The sequence below is a fragment of the Trachemys scripta genome, chromosome 5 (genome assembly GCF_013100865.1).
Source record: "Trachemys scripta elegans isolate TJP31775 chromosome 5, CAS_Tse_1.0, whole genome shotgun sequence".
NCBI lineage: Eukaryota > Metazoa > Chordata > Testudines > Emydidae > Trachemys > Trachemys scripta.
The window spans coordinates 118,097,243-118,119,236 of NC_048302.1; the positions used below are offsets into that span (position 1 = coordinate 118,097,243).

General features: G+C 43.3%; 1 protein-coding gene across 1 annotated transcript in view; it reads left to right on the forward strand.

Moving 5' to 3' along the window:
- Positions 1-584: 584 nt before the first annotated feature.
- Positions 585-21,994, forward strand: part of CPZ (carboxypeptidase Z) — a 57,998-nt gene continuing 36,588 nt past the window's right edge. The window contains exon 1 of the mRNA XM_034772792.1: positions 585-880. Coding sequence (XP_034628683.1) covers positions 793-880 — 88 coding nt within the window. The 5' untranslated portion in view covers positions 585-792. The remainder of the gene's footprint in view (positions 881-21,994) is intronic.

Sequence of the window (21,994 nt, forward strand, 5' to 3'; positions counted from 1 at the left end):
GGGGGACAATGCCAGCCCCGTGTGTGTGTGTGTGGGGGGAGCATCTTGGGCTGGCCCTGCATGGGGGCAAGGTCAGGCTAGGGACTGACACCAGCCCTGTGCGGGGGTGATGCAGGGCTCAGGCTAGCCCTGCACTGGGGGTGGTGGAGGAAGGGGGCCGTTGGGCTAGCCCCAGGTGGTGTCCCATTTTCCCTTTCTGGACTCTTCTTATAGGTAACCACATCAAGGCTCTGCATTGTTTAATGTGCATTCTGTTTTAAATGTGTACATGCACATGAAATATCGTTTGTGGGAAGATAGTTACAGGACGGGAATCGATTGTGTTTCCTCTCTGTTTTTTTAATTGGTGCCTTCCCAGGCAGTTACAGTCAGTTAGTTTCAGCAAGCTCTAATGTCACACACTTGAAGGAAGTTCTCAGTTCCCTTGGGATCTCTGCTGTAGAAAGAGCAAACACGCTGGAGGGGCCCTTGACTCAAGGAGCAGGCGGCTGGATTCTTGTGGGACCCCCCCCCCGAAGCTTTTAACAAAATCAAGCGCCAGCCACCAGGGGGGAGGGGCTTCTCCCTCCTGTCTTAAAACCCTTTGCTTTCAAAGCACTAAGGCCAACTGTAATATGATTCCTGGACCGTATATCCTGTAAAACGTGGGCATGCATTTGCATTGCACTAATTTCCTTTGCAGCTTGGAAAGAGAGAGAGAGAGAGCGCGCGGCGTGGAGGCTCAAAGTGGAGAAACTCCTCCAGCAGCCAGTGCCACATCACTATTCTGACTGCACATAAAGCAGCTCCAGCATGCTTCTGAAGCTCCTGCTGTTTCTTGGTGCCCTGGTTAGGGTCACTGAGCCTGCCCCACGTTGTGAACCCGGCCAGGAAACCTTAGGTAAGGCTAAAAACTAACAAGCGCCCCTTCATTCCTTTCTGCTGCTTCTGGAGGTAAACAGAAAGGGAGCAAACTTCAGGCTGAGGGAGGGGGAGAAATGAACAAAATCTCCCCCTCCCCCCCCCAGATGTGGGGATCCGATTGCTCTTTGGAAGGACACACAAACTGCCGATGCTAGTAACGTGTTTATGTTCTAAGCATGAATGAGAAGGAAGCCAACTGTGTTGCTTTGTAATAGAGAATCAAATATCTGATGTTGGTGGATGTAAAATGTTTCCCTCTCAGCATTTCATAGAGCATGTGTGGCTGTGTCTCTTTGTTGAAGTACTTATAAAGTTACAGTTGATAGGAGTAGGGTGACCAGATAACAAATGTGAAAAATTGGGACACTTTTTTTCCCCGGGAGGGGGGTATAGTTGCTTATATAAGACAAAGCCCCCAATCTTGGGATAGTCCTGATAATAGGACCCTCTAATTCCTGTTTTGGGGAACACAGAAGATTCTCCCTCGCTCTGGCCTTTTTTTCTAGGACAGTGACCCTCAGATTGTTGGAAGATGAACTTTCGATCTGGTGTGTGTTTTAGTGCTTATGAAAATCTTCTTGCATTTTCTTTTTGGTTACTTATTAAGTCCAAAGGAACTTTTATTTAGTCCAAATGAATTTTATGAGGAGCTAAGTGTGCTGAATAGCTGTAGATATTACAAAGTTTGGATAGCTTGATTTGACAGACACTTTTACACACACTGAAATAAAAGCTAGATTTATATAGGAGCACTTGGTTAAAATGAAATGAAACCTTTTATTTCAGAAACTAAAGTTACGCTTAAAACTGACCTGTGCTGAAAAACTTTAGTAGCCTTTAAAAAATGTGTATAGTGTTTTATTTATTTATTTATTTTTAAATTAGCTTAATTCTGATTTCATGTACATGGGTATAAATACAGAGTAATTCTAGTGGAACCAAGAGTTACACCAAAGAAAACCCAAAGGTAAGGGAGAGGAAATTACGTCTAGTAGATTTCAATTTAAAGTGGTTTATAAAAGACATTATATTTTGTTTTATAACTGGGAATTTGTCAGGGAGGAAGGAAGTTAACCTGAAATTGACCTAAATGTTACCCACAGAAGTTCAGCTATAATTTGAGTTTTTAAATATAACCCATAGATTCTATTCTGTGGCTGAAATGGCAGACACTACAATTCATGGGCGATGCTGCATACAATCTGTCAGTGCAGCTTTCACAAACCTCAAAGTGAGGTCTACCATAGACTGAAGGGGTTTATTTTTGTATCATGTTGCTCAAAGGTAAGTATCACAGAATATTCAGAGCTAGTTACAGGAAGAGACTATATAGGGTACAGTATACAGTGTCTTTATAGGATCTGATTATGCTCCAATTAAAGTCACTTGGAATTTTGCCATTGACTTCAGTGTGGGCAAGCACAATACACAAAGGTAAAATTCAACTGGCAGCACGGGCCTGCAAAATTCAACTGCAGCAGAACTGCCACCTTTCTGAATAGAAGGGAAAGGTAGTTGTGGTCAGGCTCACAGATTATGCACACCCTGCATGTGGTGATCTAGGCTACGCACCAGCCCTGAATAGGGCAATGGGTATGGGTGTTAGAGATGGAAAAGGAACTGGCCAATGGCTCCAAAGTAAGATGGTTTCAGTTCCCCATGGAGGGGCATGTGAGGGAGTTGCATCTGTCACTGGCAAAGGAGTAGAGCGTTAGCCTGGAATTGTAGACACCTGGATTCCATCCCTGGCTCTGCCCCTGATCTTTTTTTGTGACCTTGGACAAGTCTCTGTGTCTCCATTTCCCCATCTGTAAATTGGGAGTTGAGAGGATGAGATTCCATTCTGGCGCACAGCCTGTTTCCTGGAGGGTCGTGGATAACACCCTAGCTAAATGGTATATTTCACTGATAACTGGAATACATCACTTTATCATTAGTGTCAGCAAAAATAAAAACAAAACAGAGGCAGTCTGAAATCCATATAGCTTAAAATACTAAAAGCGGATGATTTCCTCTGAGATTGGGCCAGCCCTGGTATTGAGACACTATAGGCAATAAAGCTTTAGGGGGCAAATTAATGAAGATAATATGTTTACTAAGAATGGGGTATTCAAAAGTTCTCAGCATTGTCCTAACTCTGCTCCCAATGAACTAAATGGGAGCTTTAACAGCTCCTTCAGTGGGAACAGAGTTAGGGCAATGCTGAACATTTCTGAAAAGCCCATCCTAAATCATAGAATCATAGAATATCAGGGTTGGAAGGGACCTCAGGAGGTCATCTAGTCCAACCCCCTGCTCAAAGCAGGACCTAATCCCAACTAGCCTCCGGGGTAGAGAAGAACTCCTGGCTGCAAGCATCTCTGACCTCCGACACATCCTCTGCCTCTGGGTCTCCCTCCACCTCCACATCCTCATCCAAGATTTCCTCCTCCTTGCTCGGTCCACTCTCGACTGGCACGTGAGCCACCGAAGTATCCACAGTGGCCTTCGCAGTGGAGGTGGGGTCACCACCGAGTATCGCATCCAGCTCTTTATAGAGCCGGGAGCTCATGAGTGCAGCACCAGAACGATGGTTTGCCTCCCGCGCCTCGTGGTAGGAGTTTCACAGATCCTTCACTTTGCAGTGTGTCCCATAAATGGTTATTTATGAGTGCAGGTGATTTGTGAGGGTCATACATTTTGCAATTTGCGTATAGCAAATCACTTCGCTCATCCAAATACCTAGTGCTACTGCTGAAAATATATAAAATATTTAGGTGGATAGGAAGGAGGCTTTGTATATGTGTATTTGAAGAAAATGTAACTGCTATCTTCGCAGCTGTCTCTGGTGCCACCTAGTGGTTAAAGGGCAGAATTGTGTTAGAAATTGTTATCACAATTTGTGATATAAAATATCTAAAGTTGTTAGGCAACTAAGCAGGAGGTTTCCAAAGGAGATTTAGGCATCCAGATCCCACTGACTTTCAATGAAAACCTTCCCCACAAATCTATATTCAGGTATCTCACTATTAACAATATGCCAGACACATCCTACAGATAACCTTGTCCAGCTGTGCCAGAACATTCACATTCATACTCCAGAAAGCTTAGTTAAATAATAAACTTGGAAAACCATGGCCAATTTGACTTTGCCCCTGATATCAAAAACAGCCCCTGCCCTTACGATGACCCTTTCCAGCCCAGAGAAGGCAGGTAAAACCCAATATTTTTGGAATTATATTTTATCTCTATAAAAATGTTTTCAAAACATATATTTCTCTACGGATATCCAAGGCCCATAAAAATCATTGCTTTCCATAGGCTTTGGAAAAGGCCCTATCTCTGTGTGTGAATGAATATACGTATAGTACACATGAATAGCGATTTATCTGCCTTAGGTATTTCTAAAACTATTTTTCCCTTGATGTCTATATCTACACACACATACACACACACACACACACACACACTCAGATGAAAACATGCCAAAACAAACGCTAATGCTAAAGTTATGAACTCAAACATACTTAAGTTAATGGGCCAAATTCTAGTCTTGGTTATACATGTTCAAATTTGGAGTGTTTCATTGATTCATTTGAGTTATGCTGGATTTATACCACTGTAACTCAGAGGAGAATTTGGCCCAATAATTCTACATCAATATTAACCCAGCCACAGTGGACATCCCATACAATGTACGGTACAGATTAAATAATATAAATAGTAATGTATTATGATTTACATTTAACAAGGAAAGCAGGAATAGAAACTACTAACTATATGGGGAAGTTGCCTTATAGGGAAATCTTAATTTCCGAACAGATCCTTTTCTACTGAAATTTTTCAAGTATGATTTCAGCCCAGTGATAACATTTTCCTCTGAATGTTTATACAAAGTTGGGTCATGCATTTTTGAATTACGCCTTGTGACCGGGTACAAGGGCACTCTTTAGCCCAGATCCTATAGGTTTCGGGCAGCAGCCAGTTAACCCTGACCTATTAGATGAAGCAGATGAAATATAAAGGGCTGCCTGGGAGACAGCAATGGGGGAAAATAGCTGGGTATGAGCTGCACCGATGCTCACAGGTTTGTAGAGCTGGGGGGACTGCCGAACGGTGAATGTGGCTGTTGCCTTGGTTTGCTACTATTGTGTTGATTTGAACTTTGTATAAGTTCCCATAAATGGGTCACTGAGGAGAAGGGACCAGGACTGACTGATTGGCCATCTGACTGTTTATTTGGACTGGGAAAACGACACCAGATCACTTATGGTAGAGAACGTGGGGAGCTGATCTGGCCTGAAACTGAACACCAGTACTGCCAAGATGGAAAAGGAATCCCATCTCCAATGGCTTGTGAAGCAGCAGCAGCAACTCCAGTTCCAGTGATTTATGGACCAACTGCAGCAGATCCTCCTCTGTCTTGTGAACCAGGGATACCTTGAAGTCCAAAGAGCAGGGGTAGATGCATTGTCCCTATAGACCTGAGTGGGGAAGGGGCCCTGACCAAGATGGGACTGGAAGATGATCAGGAAGGGTACTTGGAGACATTTTAGTGGCACACCAGTGGCCCCAGGGGCAATGGTCCCTCCAGTTGGCCCCCTGTCTGACAGGAGGCTCAGGCAGCATATAGGGCCTAAGACTGCACTATGGTCAGGGATTATAGCGCCCTTAGGCTGCTATTTTGAACCAGCTGGGTCTCATTGTGGAGGGTTACCACCAACAGTACCAGGCTGAAGCCTTCACCCTGGGCTGCAGCACAATGCCTCCTAGACTTTTGCTGCTGGTGGCTAAGGCCAGAATCTGAATCTCCCAGGGAAATCATTGAGCAGGTGGTTCTCAAACAGTTCTGTCATATCATGCCACTGGGACCCCGGGAGTGGATTTACTGGCATGGGCAGCCAACCTGGAGACCGCAGTGTGTTTGGTTAAGAACTTTTTGGAGGCTGAACTAGATTGTGGGTCACCTGCCTGGCCTGAATCAAGAGAAGTGGGTCCACTGGCTTCCTTGTGCAAGGTGTTGGTGTCATTAAAGAGGAGACAATGCATGGGAAGGTTGTTCCATGGACTGGGCCAGCCCCCCCACTGGAGACTACTCCTCCTTTGGGGCAATGGTCCTCAAAGGGTAAGTTGGGTGGGGATTAAAGGGGCCCATGAGAGAAGGGGAGCAGACAGGAGCTGCAGAAGCTGCTTCCTTGCTGACAGCCAATACTGACCAGAGGGGTATTGGTACAACCCTAGGGACAGGAAGGAGCCCAGAGCTACAGCTCCTGCACTGTTATGGAATGTGACTATGTCATAGCCTGCTTTGCCAAGACCTCAGCACTCCTCAGGGAGCTCAGTGCTCTAGTTATCCCCATTACAGTCAATGGAGTTGGTTGACTCCTGATCTGGCCAGACATTTTTCCATGAGCAGCTATTGGGACCCAGTTTCCCAAGGATTGGGTGGGGTGGGGGTGGGGGGTGTTGCTGATAGGTTGTATTTATGGGGATTTCCAACCGAACCCCACTATCCAACTTAAGCTGCCCATAAACAGGAGAGCTGCAAAGTTAGTAGTGGCTGGGGCAAAAGAACTGTCATATCCAATGGTGCTGGATCAGGCCTGGGGACCAGTAATGGGCCTGCTACAGGAGGCAAACCAATCCTGCCTGGATCCCATCCTTCAGAAGGAGGCTGATGTACCGCTTGGGAAGAGCTTCCTCTTTGCTGATCCTGACCTAATACCCTAATGCAGAAAACACATAAGGAGCATCGTCTTGCCCAGAAGTGAATTCTACTACCACATAAGATCTGAGGAGGTGGGCCCATAAATCCACTGCCACCCACTGTGGTTCGAATCCCCTGTAGGTAACCCTGCAGAGGTCAGACTCCCAGATACCACAGGCTAGGGCAACTCAGGGTCCCAGGGGCCCTACAGACCCTGATCCAGAGCCAGTGCAACAAATATAGAAGGGCACAGTGACCCAGAGTAATTCGGACACCCCTGATAGATCCACACAAGGGTTATTACCTTTGGTGACCCTGTTGATGGATAATTAGTCTCTCACCAACTCCAGTGACTTTGTGCAAGAACACCAAAATCATGGAGAGTAGCCGTTTGTATGGGCATCTGGCCAGGGTGAACAGGACCCTGGTGGATGAGGTATAGGATGCACCGTACCCTCACTTTGAACTAGAGGGAGATGTTCTGATTCAGGTGGTCAAAGAGTCCAAACTGGGATATGCCAGTCACAACTGCTGGTTTCCAGCTCCTCAGGCTGGCCCACAAAATACCTTGGTCTGGTCACTTAGGTGTGAAAAAACAAACCAAACCAGAAATGGGTATTGGCTAATTTATTTTGGCTAGAGATATGTCAAGAGGTTAAGGACTATTGCACTTCTTGTGCCAGCTGGTGAGTCCCCAATCTATTCAAAGGGGCCCCTTGGTTCCTCTTTCCCTGGTAGATATATCATTTGATTGCACTGAGGTAGATTTAGTCTGGCCCCTGGAGCCTATGGCCAGGGGGTGCCACTATATTTTATTTATCTTGGACTACATCACCTGGTACCCTAAAGCAATTCCCCAGCAGTCAGTGTCAGCTCAGATGGTTGCAGATGAGTTGCTAAAGGTGTTTTCTCGGGTAGGCATCCCCTGGGTGATGCTGACTGATTAAGGCACCACCTTCATGTTAAGGCTACTGAATGAAGTTTGCTCCCAACTTAAAGTCCATAAGAACCTCGATCTGCCAGCCCCAAACAGGTGGGTTGGTGGAGTGTTGTAACTGGCCCTAAAGGGAATACTGTGCAAGTTCAACACAGCCGAATCCCACAATGGGGACAGACTGCTGCCACAGCTCATGTTTATTGTCAGAGAGGTGCCCCAATTTTCCACGGGGTTCTTTTCTTTTGAGTTGCTATATGGAAGGTGACCCCATGGAATTCTGTTCCTTGTGCAGGGAGCCTGGCAAGATCAAGGCACTAAGGCTGAAAATGCAGTCCAATATGTCCTGAATCTTCTGAGATTGTAGTTAATGAGGGCCTTTGCCAAGCAGAAATGTACAGGGTGTGAAGCACACACAGGACCAGTATTACAATAGCATTGCAAGGCAGAGGGTTTATCAGCCTGGGGACCAAGCCCTGGTATTGGTACCTAGCACCGAGGGCAAATTGCTGGCTAAATGGAAGGAGCACTTTGAGACAGTGCTGGGTGGGGAAAGATTATGAGATTTGGTTAGCTGGAAAGAGACAGGGCATCCAGATGGACCATGTGAACTTACTGAAGTCCTGGAATGGCTGAAAGGCAATGTTTATCCACCCAGTCCACAGGAACTAGACTAAGGCCCTTACATACGAGAGGTGAGGGGTCTGTCCTGCTGTAACTCTGGGAGACAACCTCACCATCCTGCAGAGAGAGCAAGCCCACAAGCTAGTCCATAGCTTTTATGACATCTTCACCATCAAGCCTGGGAGGATGCACCTCACTGAGTACCATACACAAATTATCCCAGATGTTAGGTACAGAAAGGAAAATTCTGGATCTGAGTGTGAGAGATGGTGAAAAGGGAGCTAGAAAATATGTTAGAGCTAGGGGTATTCAAGGAGTCACCAAGTGAATGGGGCGGCCCCACTGATTTAGTAGCCAAACCTGACAAGTGTGTTCACTTTCGTATTGATCTTAGAGAGGTTAATGTCGTGTCGAGGTTCAGTACATATACCATGCCCAGAACAGATGCTGGAAATAACTTAATAACCATGCTAGACCATATGAAAGGCTACTGGCACCAGAGTCTAAAGATGAGACAGCCTTTGCCGCCCTTTTTATCCTCTCTCATTTTTGAACTCTCCCATTTGGACTCTGTGGGGGCCCCCGCCACGTTCCAGTGGTTAATGGATAGGGTACTGCAGCCCCACTGGCAGTACTCTGAGGCCTATCTCAATTACATTGTTGTCTATTGTAGCACCAGGAAATATCATCTCAAGTGGATTGCCACCTCAAAGGGAGGCAGGCCTAACAGCTAGCTCTGCAAAGTGCAAGGTGGGTTGTGCTGAAACAAAATACTTAGGATGTGCCCTGGGGAATGGATGAATCTGACCCTTAGCCAGTAAGGGAACAGCCCTGTTAGAGTTCCCTACTACCCAGTTCCCTACTACCCAATTCCCTACTACCAAATGGCAGGTGAAATTGTTCCTGGGCCTAACAAGATGCTATATAAAGTGACAAAGAGTCCTGTGGCACCTTATAGACTAACAGAAGTATTGGAGCATAAGCTTTGTGGGTGAATACCCACTTCGAAGGGGGTATTCACCCACGAAAGCTTATGCTCCAATACTTCTGTTAGTCTATAAGGTGCCACAGGACTCTTTGTCACTTTTTACAGATCCAGACTAACACGGCTACCCCTCTGATACAAGATACTATATGTGGTCTGTCCCTGGGTTTCCCATTGTATCCCCCTCCCCCCAGGATCCCCTGAAGGATAAGGCTGCCCCGAAAGGTCCAGTTGACTTCAGGCTACTTGGATTTATTTGGCACACTCAGGCACATCTTCTGCAGCAAACCAGTGCCACTGAGCCTGGATTTTACCAAGGAATTCATACTACAAATTCATGCCTCCAAGGTGGGACTTGGGGTGATTCCATGCAGTTGGTGGAAGCTGGAGGACACCCTATTGTGCCAGTCACTGTACAGACAGCCCCTGCCCTGAAAAGCTTAGAGCAGGGCCTGTCTGTATAGTGCCTGTGCCTAAAGGCTCAGAGAAAGGAACACAAGTTGAAGAGTGGGAAATAAGGCACAAAGAGGTTAAGTGATTTGCCCAAGGTCACACAGTAAGACAGTGGCAGAGCCAGGGACTCAGTTCACATCGCCTGAGCTCTAGTCTGATGCCTGAGCCACAAGACTGTCCCTCCTCTTCAGCAACACCCTGCTATTTAGATCCCTGACTAAATTGTTGGCGTTTTGAATGCTCCCTGACCACATCTCACCGGCTATTTTAATCTGTTACACCCGCAGCTGAGCTGATTTAACTTTCCCTTATGAAAGAAGCATTAAAAGAAAGGATCTGCAGGCCTCTAAGTTAGCATTGTTCATGGAAAATGCACGTTAAAAAGCAGCCCGGCCACATGCGTCATTGTCAAAAACTCCAGCCAATCTGGCAGTCCCTGTTTTTAAACTGGTAGTTGCCCAAGCACAGATTTCAAAAGCACCTTATCTGAGGCCAAAATGCATTTATTTCGCTGTCATTTTCTGTTTAAAAGATTCAGCTGGAATTGCTCCTCATAGAGAGTAAGAACCAGTCAGACATGGAGGATAGCACCAAGGACCTGTTTCTGGAGGCATTCAGACTGCAGAGGAGAGAGGCAAATGCCTCTGGTGGTTTGGAGGAAAGAGTAACTGCAACACTGTTAAGCAATGGGGTGGATGATCGCTTTGGCCTCAAGCAGGACAGAGACTATGGCCATGTCTCCAACCCACAATGTCTTTGGTCTTTGATCTTCTAGGCTTCCAGAGGGTCCTAAAATGAGTGGTAATAAAATGAAAGGATAATGTGGGGAAAACTTCCAAATGTGTATGGTTTAGAGGAGAGAGAATTACTTCTTCCTCTCATACTGCTATGAATTATTTTTCAAAGCAAAGGGAGATTAGGCATTAATCTATATCTCAGGTTCTCAAACTTCTTCATACTGTGGACCAGGTCTTGAGAGGACATTATCTCATGGATTGCATGCCTGCCATTCACGATCTTGCCTACCCCTTCTTATTTGCAATCACATCACTTCCCTGTGACACCCGCTCCACTCTGTTCCTCGCTCGCCCTATTTTCCAGGAAATATTTATCTGCTTCCTGGTGTTTTTCTCCTCCTCTATCCCTGCACATGCTGTCTTGCCAGTTGGTTCCCTTCTGCCCTGAACACACTGCTTGGCCACTTAGTCCTTTTCTCCCTGGATGTACTGCCCAGCTGCCTCATTCCCTTGTCTCTTGGAAATTCCTCTCCCTTTGGCATTTGTCACCTCCATTCTCACTGGGGGTTCTGGTCCCTGAAAGTGGCTCCTGTCTCTTCAGTTCCCCCTATTATTATCAGTGGCCATGTAGAGCAGCTAGGCAGCCTTCTACTTATTGTTTCCAGCTGCTGTTCTGTGCTTTCCTTTGCAAAGCAGAATTACCCAACAGTATTTGTTTTGTTGTGTATTGTTGCTTAATAGCAGCTTTTGTCTAGATAATGTTTCAAGGAAAACATTCATTGTGAAAACTGAGTTGGTTAATTATATAGTCTGGCAAAAAAAAAAAACCAAAAAACCCCCCCAAAGTTAATATCCATGGAATTTGAAATGCTTTGTGTATATTCCGAAAAACAGATGTTTTGTCTATAAACCCTTCTAGAAAAGGAATGAATATTTCCAACAAAAGAAGCCCAGGGTTTTCCTCTCATAGTCACAAAGAAACTCAGTGAACCAAGAAGTGGATGTATCAGTCATGATAATACAAATGATCTAATCTGGCTCGTTCTATAAACCATAATGACACCGTTACATTATCTCGCTGAGGTACTTCTGTGGGTCTAGATTCATTAACAACTCTGGGACTGAATCTGCAACCCTTCTTCACACAAGTTCCCCATTGGCTTCACTATTGACTGCATTAAAATCCACAATAAACTAAACCAGGATACTGGAAATATCTATAGAGTCACATTGGCTCGGTGAAGGTTAATCCTAGCAGCCTGCGTCTTTCACCACTGAATCATCTGAGGGGGCGGGGGCGGAATTTAAGCTTGGCGCTAGAATTTGTATATGTTGCATTCTAGATTTTCAAATTTGCCTTTGCAAATTGAAAGCAGAAGAGTATATTATAGAAAGCACTCAGGCAGCTCCAACCAGCTCTTCAAAAGTGGGGTTTTATCCATATTTTTAAATAGAAGATGTACTGTCCCAAACTTTATTGCACCTCTTGTAGAGCAGCCAGGGATAACAATAAACACAACACATACAGGGTCCACTGGAATTGGAAGACAAACAGTTCTTTGTATCCATCCAGTTCTGTTTGAGGAAGGGTCTAAAATTGGGGAAACAATGACATGAAAGGGAGCAATGTCTCTGCAGCATTCACTGTAAAGGATGGGATCACTAGGAGCAGGGCTCAGGGTTAACCACAGGAGCTGGCAGATATCAATGCTCTGTGCATCACCTCCAATTTCATGGGCCTCTAAAATGGAGTGTGTGTGGAGGGGCTGATCTGGTATGGTCAGTGGCACTGCTTGTGTGACAGAACACAGCAGGTGGAGCACTGCAACGTATGTCATCTCTGTGCAGAGCCCCCGGACCTGTGTTATTTCCTTACAGATCCTTGGGCTCTGTGGGGATCAGGGGCCACAGACCCTTCCCAGGGGAGGAGAGTGCACAGCAGCAACTTCAGGGAGGGTTTGGCCCAGGTAAGTGCATCCCTGATTATTTTTAAGCATGGGCCCTGGACAATTATTTTTGTCCCATGCTGAACTATAATTTCTGGATTATGTGTAAGCATTGGAATTTCGGATCATGATAGTTTCCAAAGAACTATTTAATCAGAAACACACATTTGGGATGGGCCTTGCAACATTTCTGTCCTCTGTTTTTATGTATATGAAATACTAATCTTGTTATCAGAAATACAGCAAACTACGTAGCAAATCTCTAGCCATCTCTGTTGTAGAGTTATCTATGGAGCCAATTGTATGATGACATAAGTAACTTAAGTTGACTTGGGCATTGTATCCAGGTTACTGATAGCAGATTTCTGCTCATTATCTAAAAATTAGAATATCTTTTGGGGTCAACTTTATTTGTTTATTAATAGATCTAATCATCGCTCTGCTTGGTAACATTAATGCTACTGTTGGTAATTCGAGTGGAGCATGGGAAAAAAATTGGACCTGTTATCCTGGATCCTGGATGACAGCAAATGCCTTGTACAGTTGTGCATTTCTCTTGAGCTTGTCATTAAGAACCCCTGGTTTTATAGGAAGCTAAATCTCCAATTTACTTGTCTGAATGATGAAATGAACAAGGAAGATGATTGATTACATTATAATCTCTTGCAGGAAACATCCATCAGAAACTGCAGTACTTATTGGTCTGCCGCACTCACTAACACCGACCACAAATTAGTCTTCGCCAATTTCCATTTCAGACAAAAGAGCATAAGTAAAGCAACAGTTGGGTTACCAAAATTTGAATGATCTAATCTAGAAATCAGTAGCATTCATAACCACTGTGGAGTTAAAACCTTGAACATGTTGGAAAGGCTGTCAGAATATACTGATGCTGAATCCACCTGGACAGACTTTAGTTCTCAGATAATTGATGCTGACATGACTCTCATTAGTCCCTCCCAAAAAGCCAGGAAGCCCTGGATCGCTGTTAATATCTTAATCATCACTGAACAGCATCACATATGAGAGATGATACGATCATATGTCGTAAGCTAAATGACTCATAATAAATCAATACGCACTAACTGAAAAGTTTTTATGAAAGCCAAAGCCATCTCACTCGAGGAAGCTTCTGCCAGGAACAATGTGGCTTCCATTCTATAAACACCTGTGCAACCTCACGCATGAGAAAGGTCATTTACTTGGTGTGGTCTACTCCAGTTTTTGTCAGCTAATCAATGAAAAAGTGGAGTTCATGGCAGGTTGGAGGGAACATTTCCGACAGCTGCTAAATGCACGCCACTTTCTTTGGACCCTGACATTAAGGCTTCTGCCAAGTTGACTCATTTTGCATAAAACCATCCTGGTGAAATCACACCTGTAAAGATGCTGAAGTGAAAAAAGGCAGCAGGAATCTGTGAAATTCCTGTGGCATTATTAAAAAGTGCAGGACCAACTATTCTTTTGTGGCTGCAGACACTGTTCATTATCATCTGGAAAAGAGTCAGTCCAGTCTGACTGGCAAAAAGGCAATATTTTACCACTTTGGAAATGTAAAGGCAGCAAATGAGACTTTTATAACTATTCAGGCATTACTCTTCTATCCGTCCCAGGGAAAGTGTTTCCTTCTCTCTTGTTGGTCTGAGCTGATGGTATTTTAAGGAGTTAAGAGAAGACCACAACAAGCTGTCTTCATTCCATGACAAAGCAAATCTTCACAGTGCACTAGTGTATCGAGAAGGCATGAAAATTCAAGGACCCATTCACATTGCATTTGAGGATATCAAGGCTGTGATTGACTCTATATTGCTTTGGCCGAGCTTGAAATTTGTAGGCCTCCCTGGCAAGCTTTGCAAAATATTCTGTCTTCTATATGATAACTCCTCAAGCTGCATTCTTGTAAGTGAGAAAAGAACTGCCATCTTCTGAATTAGGTCAGGTGTTTGACAAGGATGCATTGCTGCCCCAGATCTCCTCAGTGCCAGCATAGATTACATGCTAGACAACACAACTAAGTAAATGCAGTTTAGGCATTCCCCTTGGTGACAGGAACTTCACTGATACTGATTTTGCTGTCAATATAATGCTAGTTGTTGAATCAATGGATGAGCTAGTTGCAGCAATTAAAGCCCTGAAAAGGTCAGTGGCAAAAGTCAGCCTCAAACTTAATTGGAATCAAACCAAAATTCTTCCAGATACGTATTTTGAACACTCTGTAGGCACTAGCCCCTTTGTGGGTTACCACCCAGTCAAGATTGTTGGTGATATCACCTACTTTCACTCTACTGTTAATCATGTGGGTGGCACTGAGAAAAAACTTGAAGCCTGCACTGCAAGAGTGTCATCAGTAAAGGGGTGTCTCATCAGAAATGTCTTTCGCTAACCAAACACCCTGATAAGTACAGAGATGAAGCTGAGGATATATAATGTTTTGGTGGTCAGTATTCTGACCAATGGGACTGAAAAAAGGTCTCTTACTGTCAAGATTGAAAAGAAGTTGGACACAGATGAAGCATCAAATGGTATGAATTCCAATAGAATGAAGAGATCCATTTTCTAACTAATCAGGTCCTGCTCTCTCAAACCATCACTCAATGCTCTCTAAGGCGGTGTGGTCATTTGCTCAGAGTTCCTTCCAACTTCCCTGAGAGAATCATCTTTAACTTTGACCCAATGAAAGCAGTATGGAAAAAGACTCCTGGAAGACTTAAAACACGATGGCAGGATGATGTCAACAGATGGCATTCTATCCCATAATGTGCTCTATCAGGATCAGGACAGAAAATGATGGAGACACATAATGCATTTGCTGTCCTCATACTGTCCAACCAACAGTATGAGAGCTAACTTAATTAATTAACTTAACTGCCTAATTAGCTCATTTTCATGGGAATATGTCCCAGAGTTTGTTGTAGGAGATCATATTTCTGGACCATCAAGTCTGTGAAACCTCCAGAATAGTGGTCAACATTAGAGCTAGTTGGAAACGTTTTGTGGGAAATTGTATTGATTTGATGAAATTGTTAGAAGAAAATGGAAAAAGCACTATGAAAATGTTAAAATGTTCTCTCAATATTTCCAGAACAAAAAGGTTTAAACTTATTTTATTTTATATTAAAAATTAAAAAGATTGAAATTGAAATTTATCAAAACAAAAGTTTTTGATTGACCTGAGGGAAAAAATAGAATTTTGTTCCATGAAAAATTTCAAAATTTTGGCTTTTCATCCCAATGTGTGACGCTTTTCCTCCCCAAAATCTCAACATTGTTGATGGGGCAGAAAATTTGTTTTCTGACCAACTCTAGTCAGTATGTGACGTTTCAGGTGAAGAAAAGAAGTCCAAGACCAACCCATAAGGCATCTAGCAAATATTCAGTGTTGTATATAATGGGGGAGGGAAGCCCTCCTGACTTCTGTAGATGATCAGTTTATCCCTCTCATAAAATGTATATTTATATATATTACTGCTCTCAAAATTATCTGGCCCTTGTTTGAATCCAGCCACTGTATATGACTTGGTGAGCGTTTCCATCTCTTCCATCAATTGCCATCATGGCATCTTTCCTTCTGGCCAGCAAGGCAGGGATTAGATAGCTGCTAAATTTAGCAAGTCTGCTTCTTCTTGGATGGCCAGGGAGGAAGGAACCAGCAGTATTATAGCAGTTTCAGATTGCTATGTTTTTCTCTTTGGGTTTCTCCTTTTGTCCCCAGCTGCTGCTAGAATACCTTTTACTGCAGTTGAGAGGGAAGAATACTGAGTTTCCACTGAGACTAGTTTTATGCCACATATCACACTGACTGATGGGTGTAACATTCCTGGTCAGGGATGGAATAGAGTTTGCAAAGTGTGCATGCCCAACTGTCTCATTTAATGATCGAGGTCTGTTAGAAAGAAAAACACAAGGGGAATATGACAGACACACTCACCTCTCATGAGTGCCCCTTATTGGCTGGGTGTGGTGCTGCAATCTTTTCTCCCCCTGGAGGTTGCCAATCTCATTATGCGGGTCTTTGGTGACTTGGCCCTCCAGCCAAGTCATACAGTCAAAAAGGAATGAACCCCTTCCGGCGTAGTAAAGAGTTCAACAAACTGTCAGCCCTCACCTGGGTCTTAAGCCCAGTCTCTGGGCCCTTTAAATCCCATCCTTCACTTGGGCTTCTAAACAAGCCTTGTCTGTTTATCCATAAAATATCGAATATAGACTCTCTATGGATAGTAATTCCATGATCAGATTATAAGAATATAGCAGTAGGGATATATTACCGACCACCTGACCAGGATGGTGATAGTGACTGTGAAATGCTCAGGGAGATTAGAGAGGCTATTAAAATAAAAAACTCAATAATAATGGGGGATTTCAACTATCCCCATATTGACTGGGCACATATCACCTCAGGACGAAATGCAGAGATAAAGTTTCTTGATACCTTAAATGACTGCTTCTTGGAGCAGCTAGTCCTGGAACCCATAAGAAGATAGGCAATTCTTGATTTATTCCTAAATGGAGCACAGGATCAGGTCCAAGAGGTGAATATAGCTGGACCGCTTGGTAATAGCGACCATAATATAATTAAATTTAACATCCCTGTGGCAGGGAAAAAACCACAGCGGCCCAACACTGTAGTACTTAATTTTAGAAAGGGGAACTACACAAAAATGAGGAGGTTAGTTAAATAGAAATTAAAAGGTATAGCACCTAAAGTAAAATCGCTGCAAGCTGTATGGAAACTTTTTAAAGACACCATAATAGAGGCTCAACTTAAATGTATACCCCAAATTAAAAAAACATAGTAAGAGAACAACAAAAGAACCACCGTGGCTAAACAACAAAGTAAGAGAAGTAGTGAGAGGCAAAAAGGCATCCTTTAAAAAGTAGAAGTTAAATCCTAGTGTGGAAAATAGAAAGGAGCATAAACTGTAGCAAATGAAGTGTAAAAAAATAATTAGGAAGGCCAAAAAAGAATTTGAAGAACAGCTTGCCAAAGACTTAAAAAGTAATAGCAAAAAAAAATTTAAGTACATCAGAAGCAAGAAGCCTGCTAAACAACCAGTGGGGTCACTGGACTATCAAGATGCTAAAGGAGCACTCAAGGATGATAAGGCCATTGCGGAGAAACTAAATTAATTCTTTGCATCGGTCTTCACAGTTGAGGATGTGAGGGAGATTCCCAAACCTGAGCCATTCTTTTTAGGTGACAAATCTGAGGAACTGTCCCAGATTGAGGTGTCATTAGAGGAGATTTTGGAACAAATTGATAAACTAAACAATAATAAGTCACCAGGGCCAGATGATATTCACCCAAGAGTTCTGAAGGAACTCAAATGTGAAATTGCAGAACTACTAACTGTAGTCGGTAACCTATCATTTAAATCAGCTTTTGTACCAAATGACTGGAGGATAGCTAATGTGATGCCAATTTTTAAAAAGGGCTCCAGAGTTTACCCGGGCAATTACAGGCCGGTAAGCCTGACTTCAGTGCTGGGCAAAATGGTTGAAACTATAGTAAAGAACAAAATTGCCAGACACATGGAAGGATCTCTCAAAACTGGGTGACTGGGAAACAAAATGGCAGATGAAATTCAATGTTGATAAATGCAAAGTAATGCACATTGGAAAACATAATCCCAACTATACATATAAAATGATGGGATCTAAATTAGCTGTTACCACTCAAGAAAGAGATCTTGGAGTCATTGTGCATAGTGTTCTGAAAACATCCACTCAATGTGTATCGGCAGTCAAAAAAGTGAACAGACTGTTGTGAATCATTAAGAAAGGGATAGATAATAAGAGCAAAAATATCATATTGCCTCTATATAAATCCATGGTATGCCCACATCTTGAATACTGTGTGCGGATGTGGTCGCCCCATCTAAAAAAAGATATATTGGAACTGGAAAAAGTTCAGAAAAGGGCAACAAAAGTTATTTGGGGTAAGGAACGGCTGCCATATGAGGAGAGATTGATAAGACTTGGATTTTTCATCTTGGAAAAGAGACGACCAAGGGGGGATATGATAGAGGGCTATAAAATCATGACTGGTGTGGAGAAAGTAAATAAGGAAGTGTTATTTACTCCTTCTCATAACACAAGAACTAGGGGTCACCAAATGAAATTAATAGGCAGGAGGTTTAAAACAAACAAAAGGAAGTATTTTTTCACACAATGCACAGTCAACCTGTGGAACTCCTTCCCAGAGGATGTTGTGAAGGCCAAGGCTATAACAGAGTCCAAAAAAGAACTAGATAAATTCATGGAGGATAGGTTTATCAATGGCTATTAGCCAGGATGGGCAGGAATGGTGTCCCTACCCTCTGTTTGCCAGAAGCTGGGAATGGGTGACACGGAATGGATTACTTGATGATTACCTGTTCTGTTATTAGAAATAGAAATAATGGAGATATCCCATCTCCTAGAACTGGAAGGGACCTTGAAAGGTCATCGAGTCCAGCCCCCTGCCTTCACTAGCAGGACCAAGTACTGATTTTGCCCCAGATTCCCAAGTGGCCCCCTCAAGGATTGAACTCACAACCCTGGGTTTAGCAGGCCAATGCTCAAACCACTGATTCCATTTGGGGCACCTAGCATTGGCCACTGTCGGAAGACAGGATACTGGGCTAGATGGACCTTTGGTCTGACCCAGTATGGCCGTTCTTATGTTCTCTTTCTTGGGGCATAGGCCACTTTCCCAGTGGCCGGTGGGGAAATCCAGGCCTGCACACTACTCTGGATCCCAACTCAGGGACCTTACGAACAGCAGTCGTGTACTACTTCCTTTGATTAGTTGCTGAGCCTCTTTCCACCTTGTTCCTTTACCTCTGGTCATTTCCTTGGGGTTAGAGTTCTAAAGTCCTCTCTCCCCCAGGAATAGTAAATGTAGCCAGATGAGCTCCTGTGGCCAGAGTAGAGCACCTTTCCTCACCCTTCTGGTCCCAGTCAGGCACTGACCTGCTAAGGCCCTTCACCATCTTTTATCTGAGCCTGCGGAGCCTCACAGACAATGTTACAAATCTGACCATGAAGCTACTAAGTGACACTTGCTGGGAGAGCCGCATTGACCACATAAGGCCAGTGAAGTACCAAGTGACTGAGGTTTACAATGCCCTGATGGAGCTGGTGCAGTCGAGTAAAGCCAAGGCTGGAATCTGAGACAAAGCCTGGCAAACCATATAGCTGACTTTAAATTTCTGGTCTCAATTGTGGGTTGGCACAATATCCTGTTCCAAGTAAATGTTCTAAGCAAGGCATTACAAAATCAGTCAATGGACATCGTGACTGCTACTATTTTGATGAGAAGCTGCCTTGATTTCGTTGTGACCTCCAGAAATAACGGATTCAAAGATGTCATCACTGCTGCCAAAGAAATGGTGGAAAACGTAGGAGGTGAGCCTGTCTTCAAGGAAACTCGTATTCATCGGAAGAAGAGACAGTTTGGTTACAAGAGTAGAGATGGGTTGATGGGAAGCTCGGAAGAAAAATTCAAGAGGGAGTTTTTTTGCTCGCATGTTGACACTGCTCGAGTGTCCATCAAAGACAGGTTTGGACAAATGAAGCACCACAGAAAGACCCGGGAGTTTTGGTATGACCTTAGCAAGCTGCTGCAGGACTGGAAAATACTCTTGAACAATTGTACGGAGTTTCACCAGATGCTGACCCATGGGGAATGTTCGGATGTCAATGATAAAGACCTCTATGTCGAATTGGACAACATCCATCACACTTTGCCACACGAGAAGCACTCTCCACTCCAAGTTCTACAATTCAATCATGATGCAGAGCTGAAGGACACTTTTCCTAATGTGTGGAAAGCTTTGAGGAATCTGCTCACGCTGTCGGTCACATTCGTGAGTAGTGAGCACAGCTTTTCGAAGTTCAAGCTCATTAAAACATATCTTTGATCAGTGATGGCTGACGAGAGACTGACATCACTTGCTATTTTATTGCTTGAAAATGCCATTGGCCAATCTTTGGATCTCTCCGACGCAGTGCTTCAGTTCACGAGGGCAAAGGCGAGAAAAGTGACCCTTTGAACTCCCTATCATCAACTGTAACACCTACTGTAACACTATTTAATACTGCTCCACCCAATGTTGGTGCATAGTTCAAGTTCTTGATATTAGTACATTTCAGTTATTCTTAAAATTTAAAAGTTTCTATAAGCATAGAAGAAATGATTTTTTATTTGCTTATCAATGGCATGAATAAATACAGATTTACAGATCCTAGTGTGCAAATTTATCTTCTTATATGCCAGGGATAAATCTGCATGCAAATTGTGCATCCAAGTTATGAAATGGGCTACAGGTGCAATAAAAATAAGGTATTCAAAAATGTAACAAATGGAGGGAGGAGAGTGCTGAAGCTGCTCCTCACCTGGGGTGCCATTTGGACTAAGGCCAGCCCTGGCCTCCAGCAACGAAGGACCATATACACCCTGTCACAGGGGATTTGTGATTATGGACCAAGACCAATGAAGAGCATGAACTTGGGCAAGTCACAGAAGCCTTATTTACATTCAGCAATGGTTGTCAGTAGCAGTTCCCTCTGCACTGCTGTTGAACTTGATTGACCAGCTAGAGTGGACAGGGAACAATCATTTTCTGGAAATTATTTTTGTCTCATCCATCCTAACAGGTAACCCATGAAACAAAGGGATCTATTGCTAATAATCACTGTGAGTGCAGAGAGGAGGCTCTTAAGGCTTGATTTTGAAAAATGTCCTATGATTATATAGGCAGAAATAATTGCTAGTGCATTTCCTAGTATGAAATATCTGACCACCTGATTGTTCCTTTCCAGTTTATATGCTACAAAATGCACCCACAGTTATCTCAAGTCATAACATTGTGGATACAAGAGGCAGCTTTGAGGCTCTCAAAACAAAAACTAGGAAATTGGTCTCTCTGTCCCTTAGCTTCTTCATCTGTAACTAGAGTTAATAATAACTACCTCACAGGGAGATTGTGAGGCTGAGTTAATGAAAGCACACTTAAATCCTCTGATGGAAGACACTATATAGATTTACTAAGTATTGTTTATTGTTATTATCATTATCTACCAAGCCAGGACAAATAGCCTATATGAATAGTATATATTCAAAAAGTTACCACAAGATTATTGGTTACCACTAATTGCTGGTGTCAAAAATTAAATATTTATAATAGCACAGAGCCGCAGAAATGCTTTACAGAGTAATGTTAATTGATGATAATTCAGGATACATAACCAGACTCATTTCCCATTAAATTACCCATCGTCAAGATCAAATTCCAGGGCTAATTTTGTTTTCATGTTAATGATTTTGCTTTGGTTTCCAGAGGGTGATTAACAGAGTGAATTCAGATAACTACTCTTGAATATGTTGAGAGTAGTAATTCACACTTTTCTTAGTAGACATAATACATTTGGTTTTATAAGAACAAGCATGAGGAGCTAGCTGCCAGCCTCCCATTGACTATAGCTACATGGCTAGATCCCCAATACATGCCAGTGAAAACACACCCTTTGATGTTTACTTCCAATGGGGCACTGAAAAAAACAAACCGTTGGAGTCTTATTTTAGTAGCATCATTTTGCCAAAGTTAGAAAAGATAAGAAGGTAGAAGAGGTGGTGGAAGATTTAAAATAAAAATTGTCTAATTGCTTTAGAGAGAAAGGGACATAGATCATGTGTGGGCCTGTATATTGTGGTGTTGATAGATTTGTTAGGCGCTCAGTTACTAC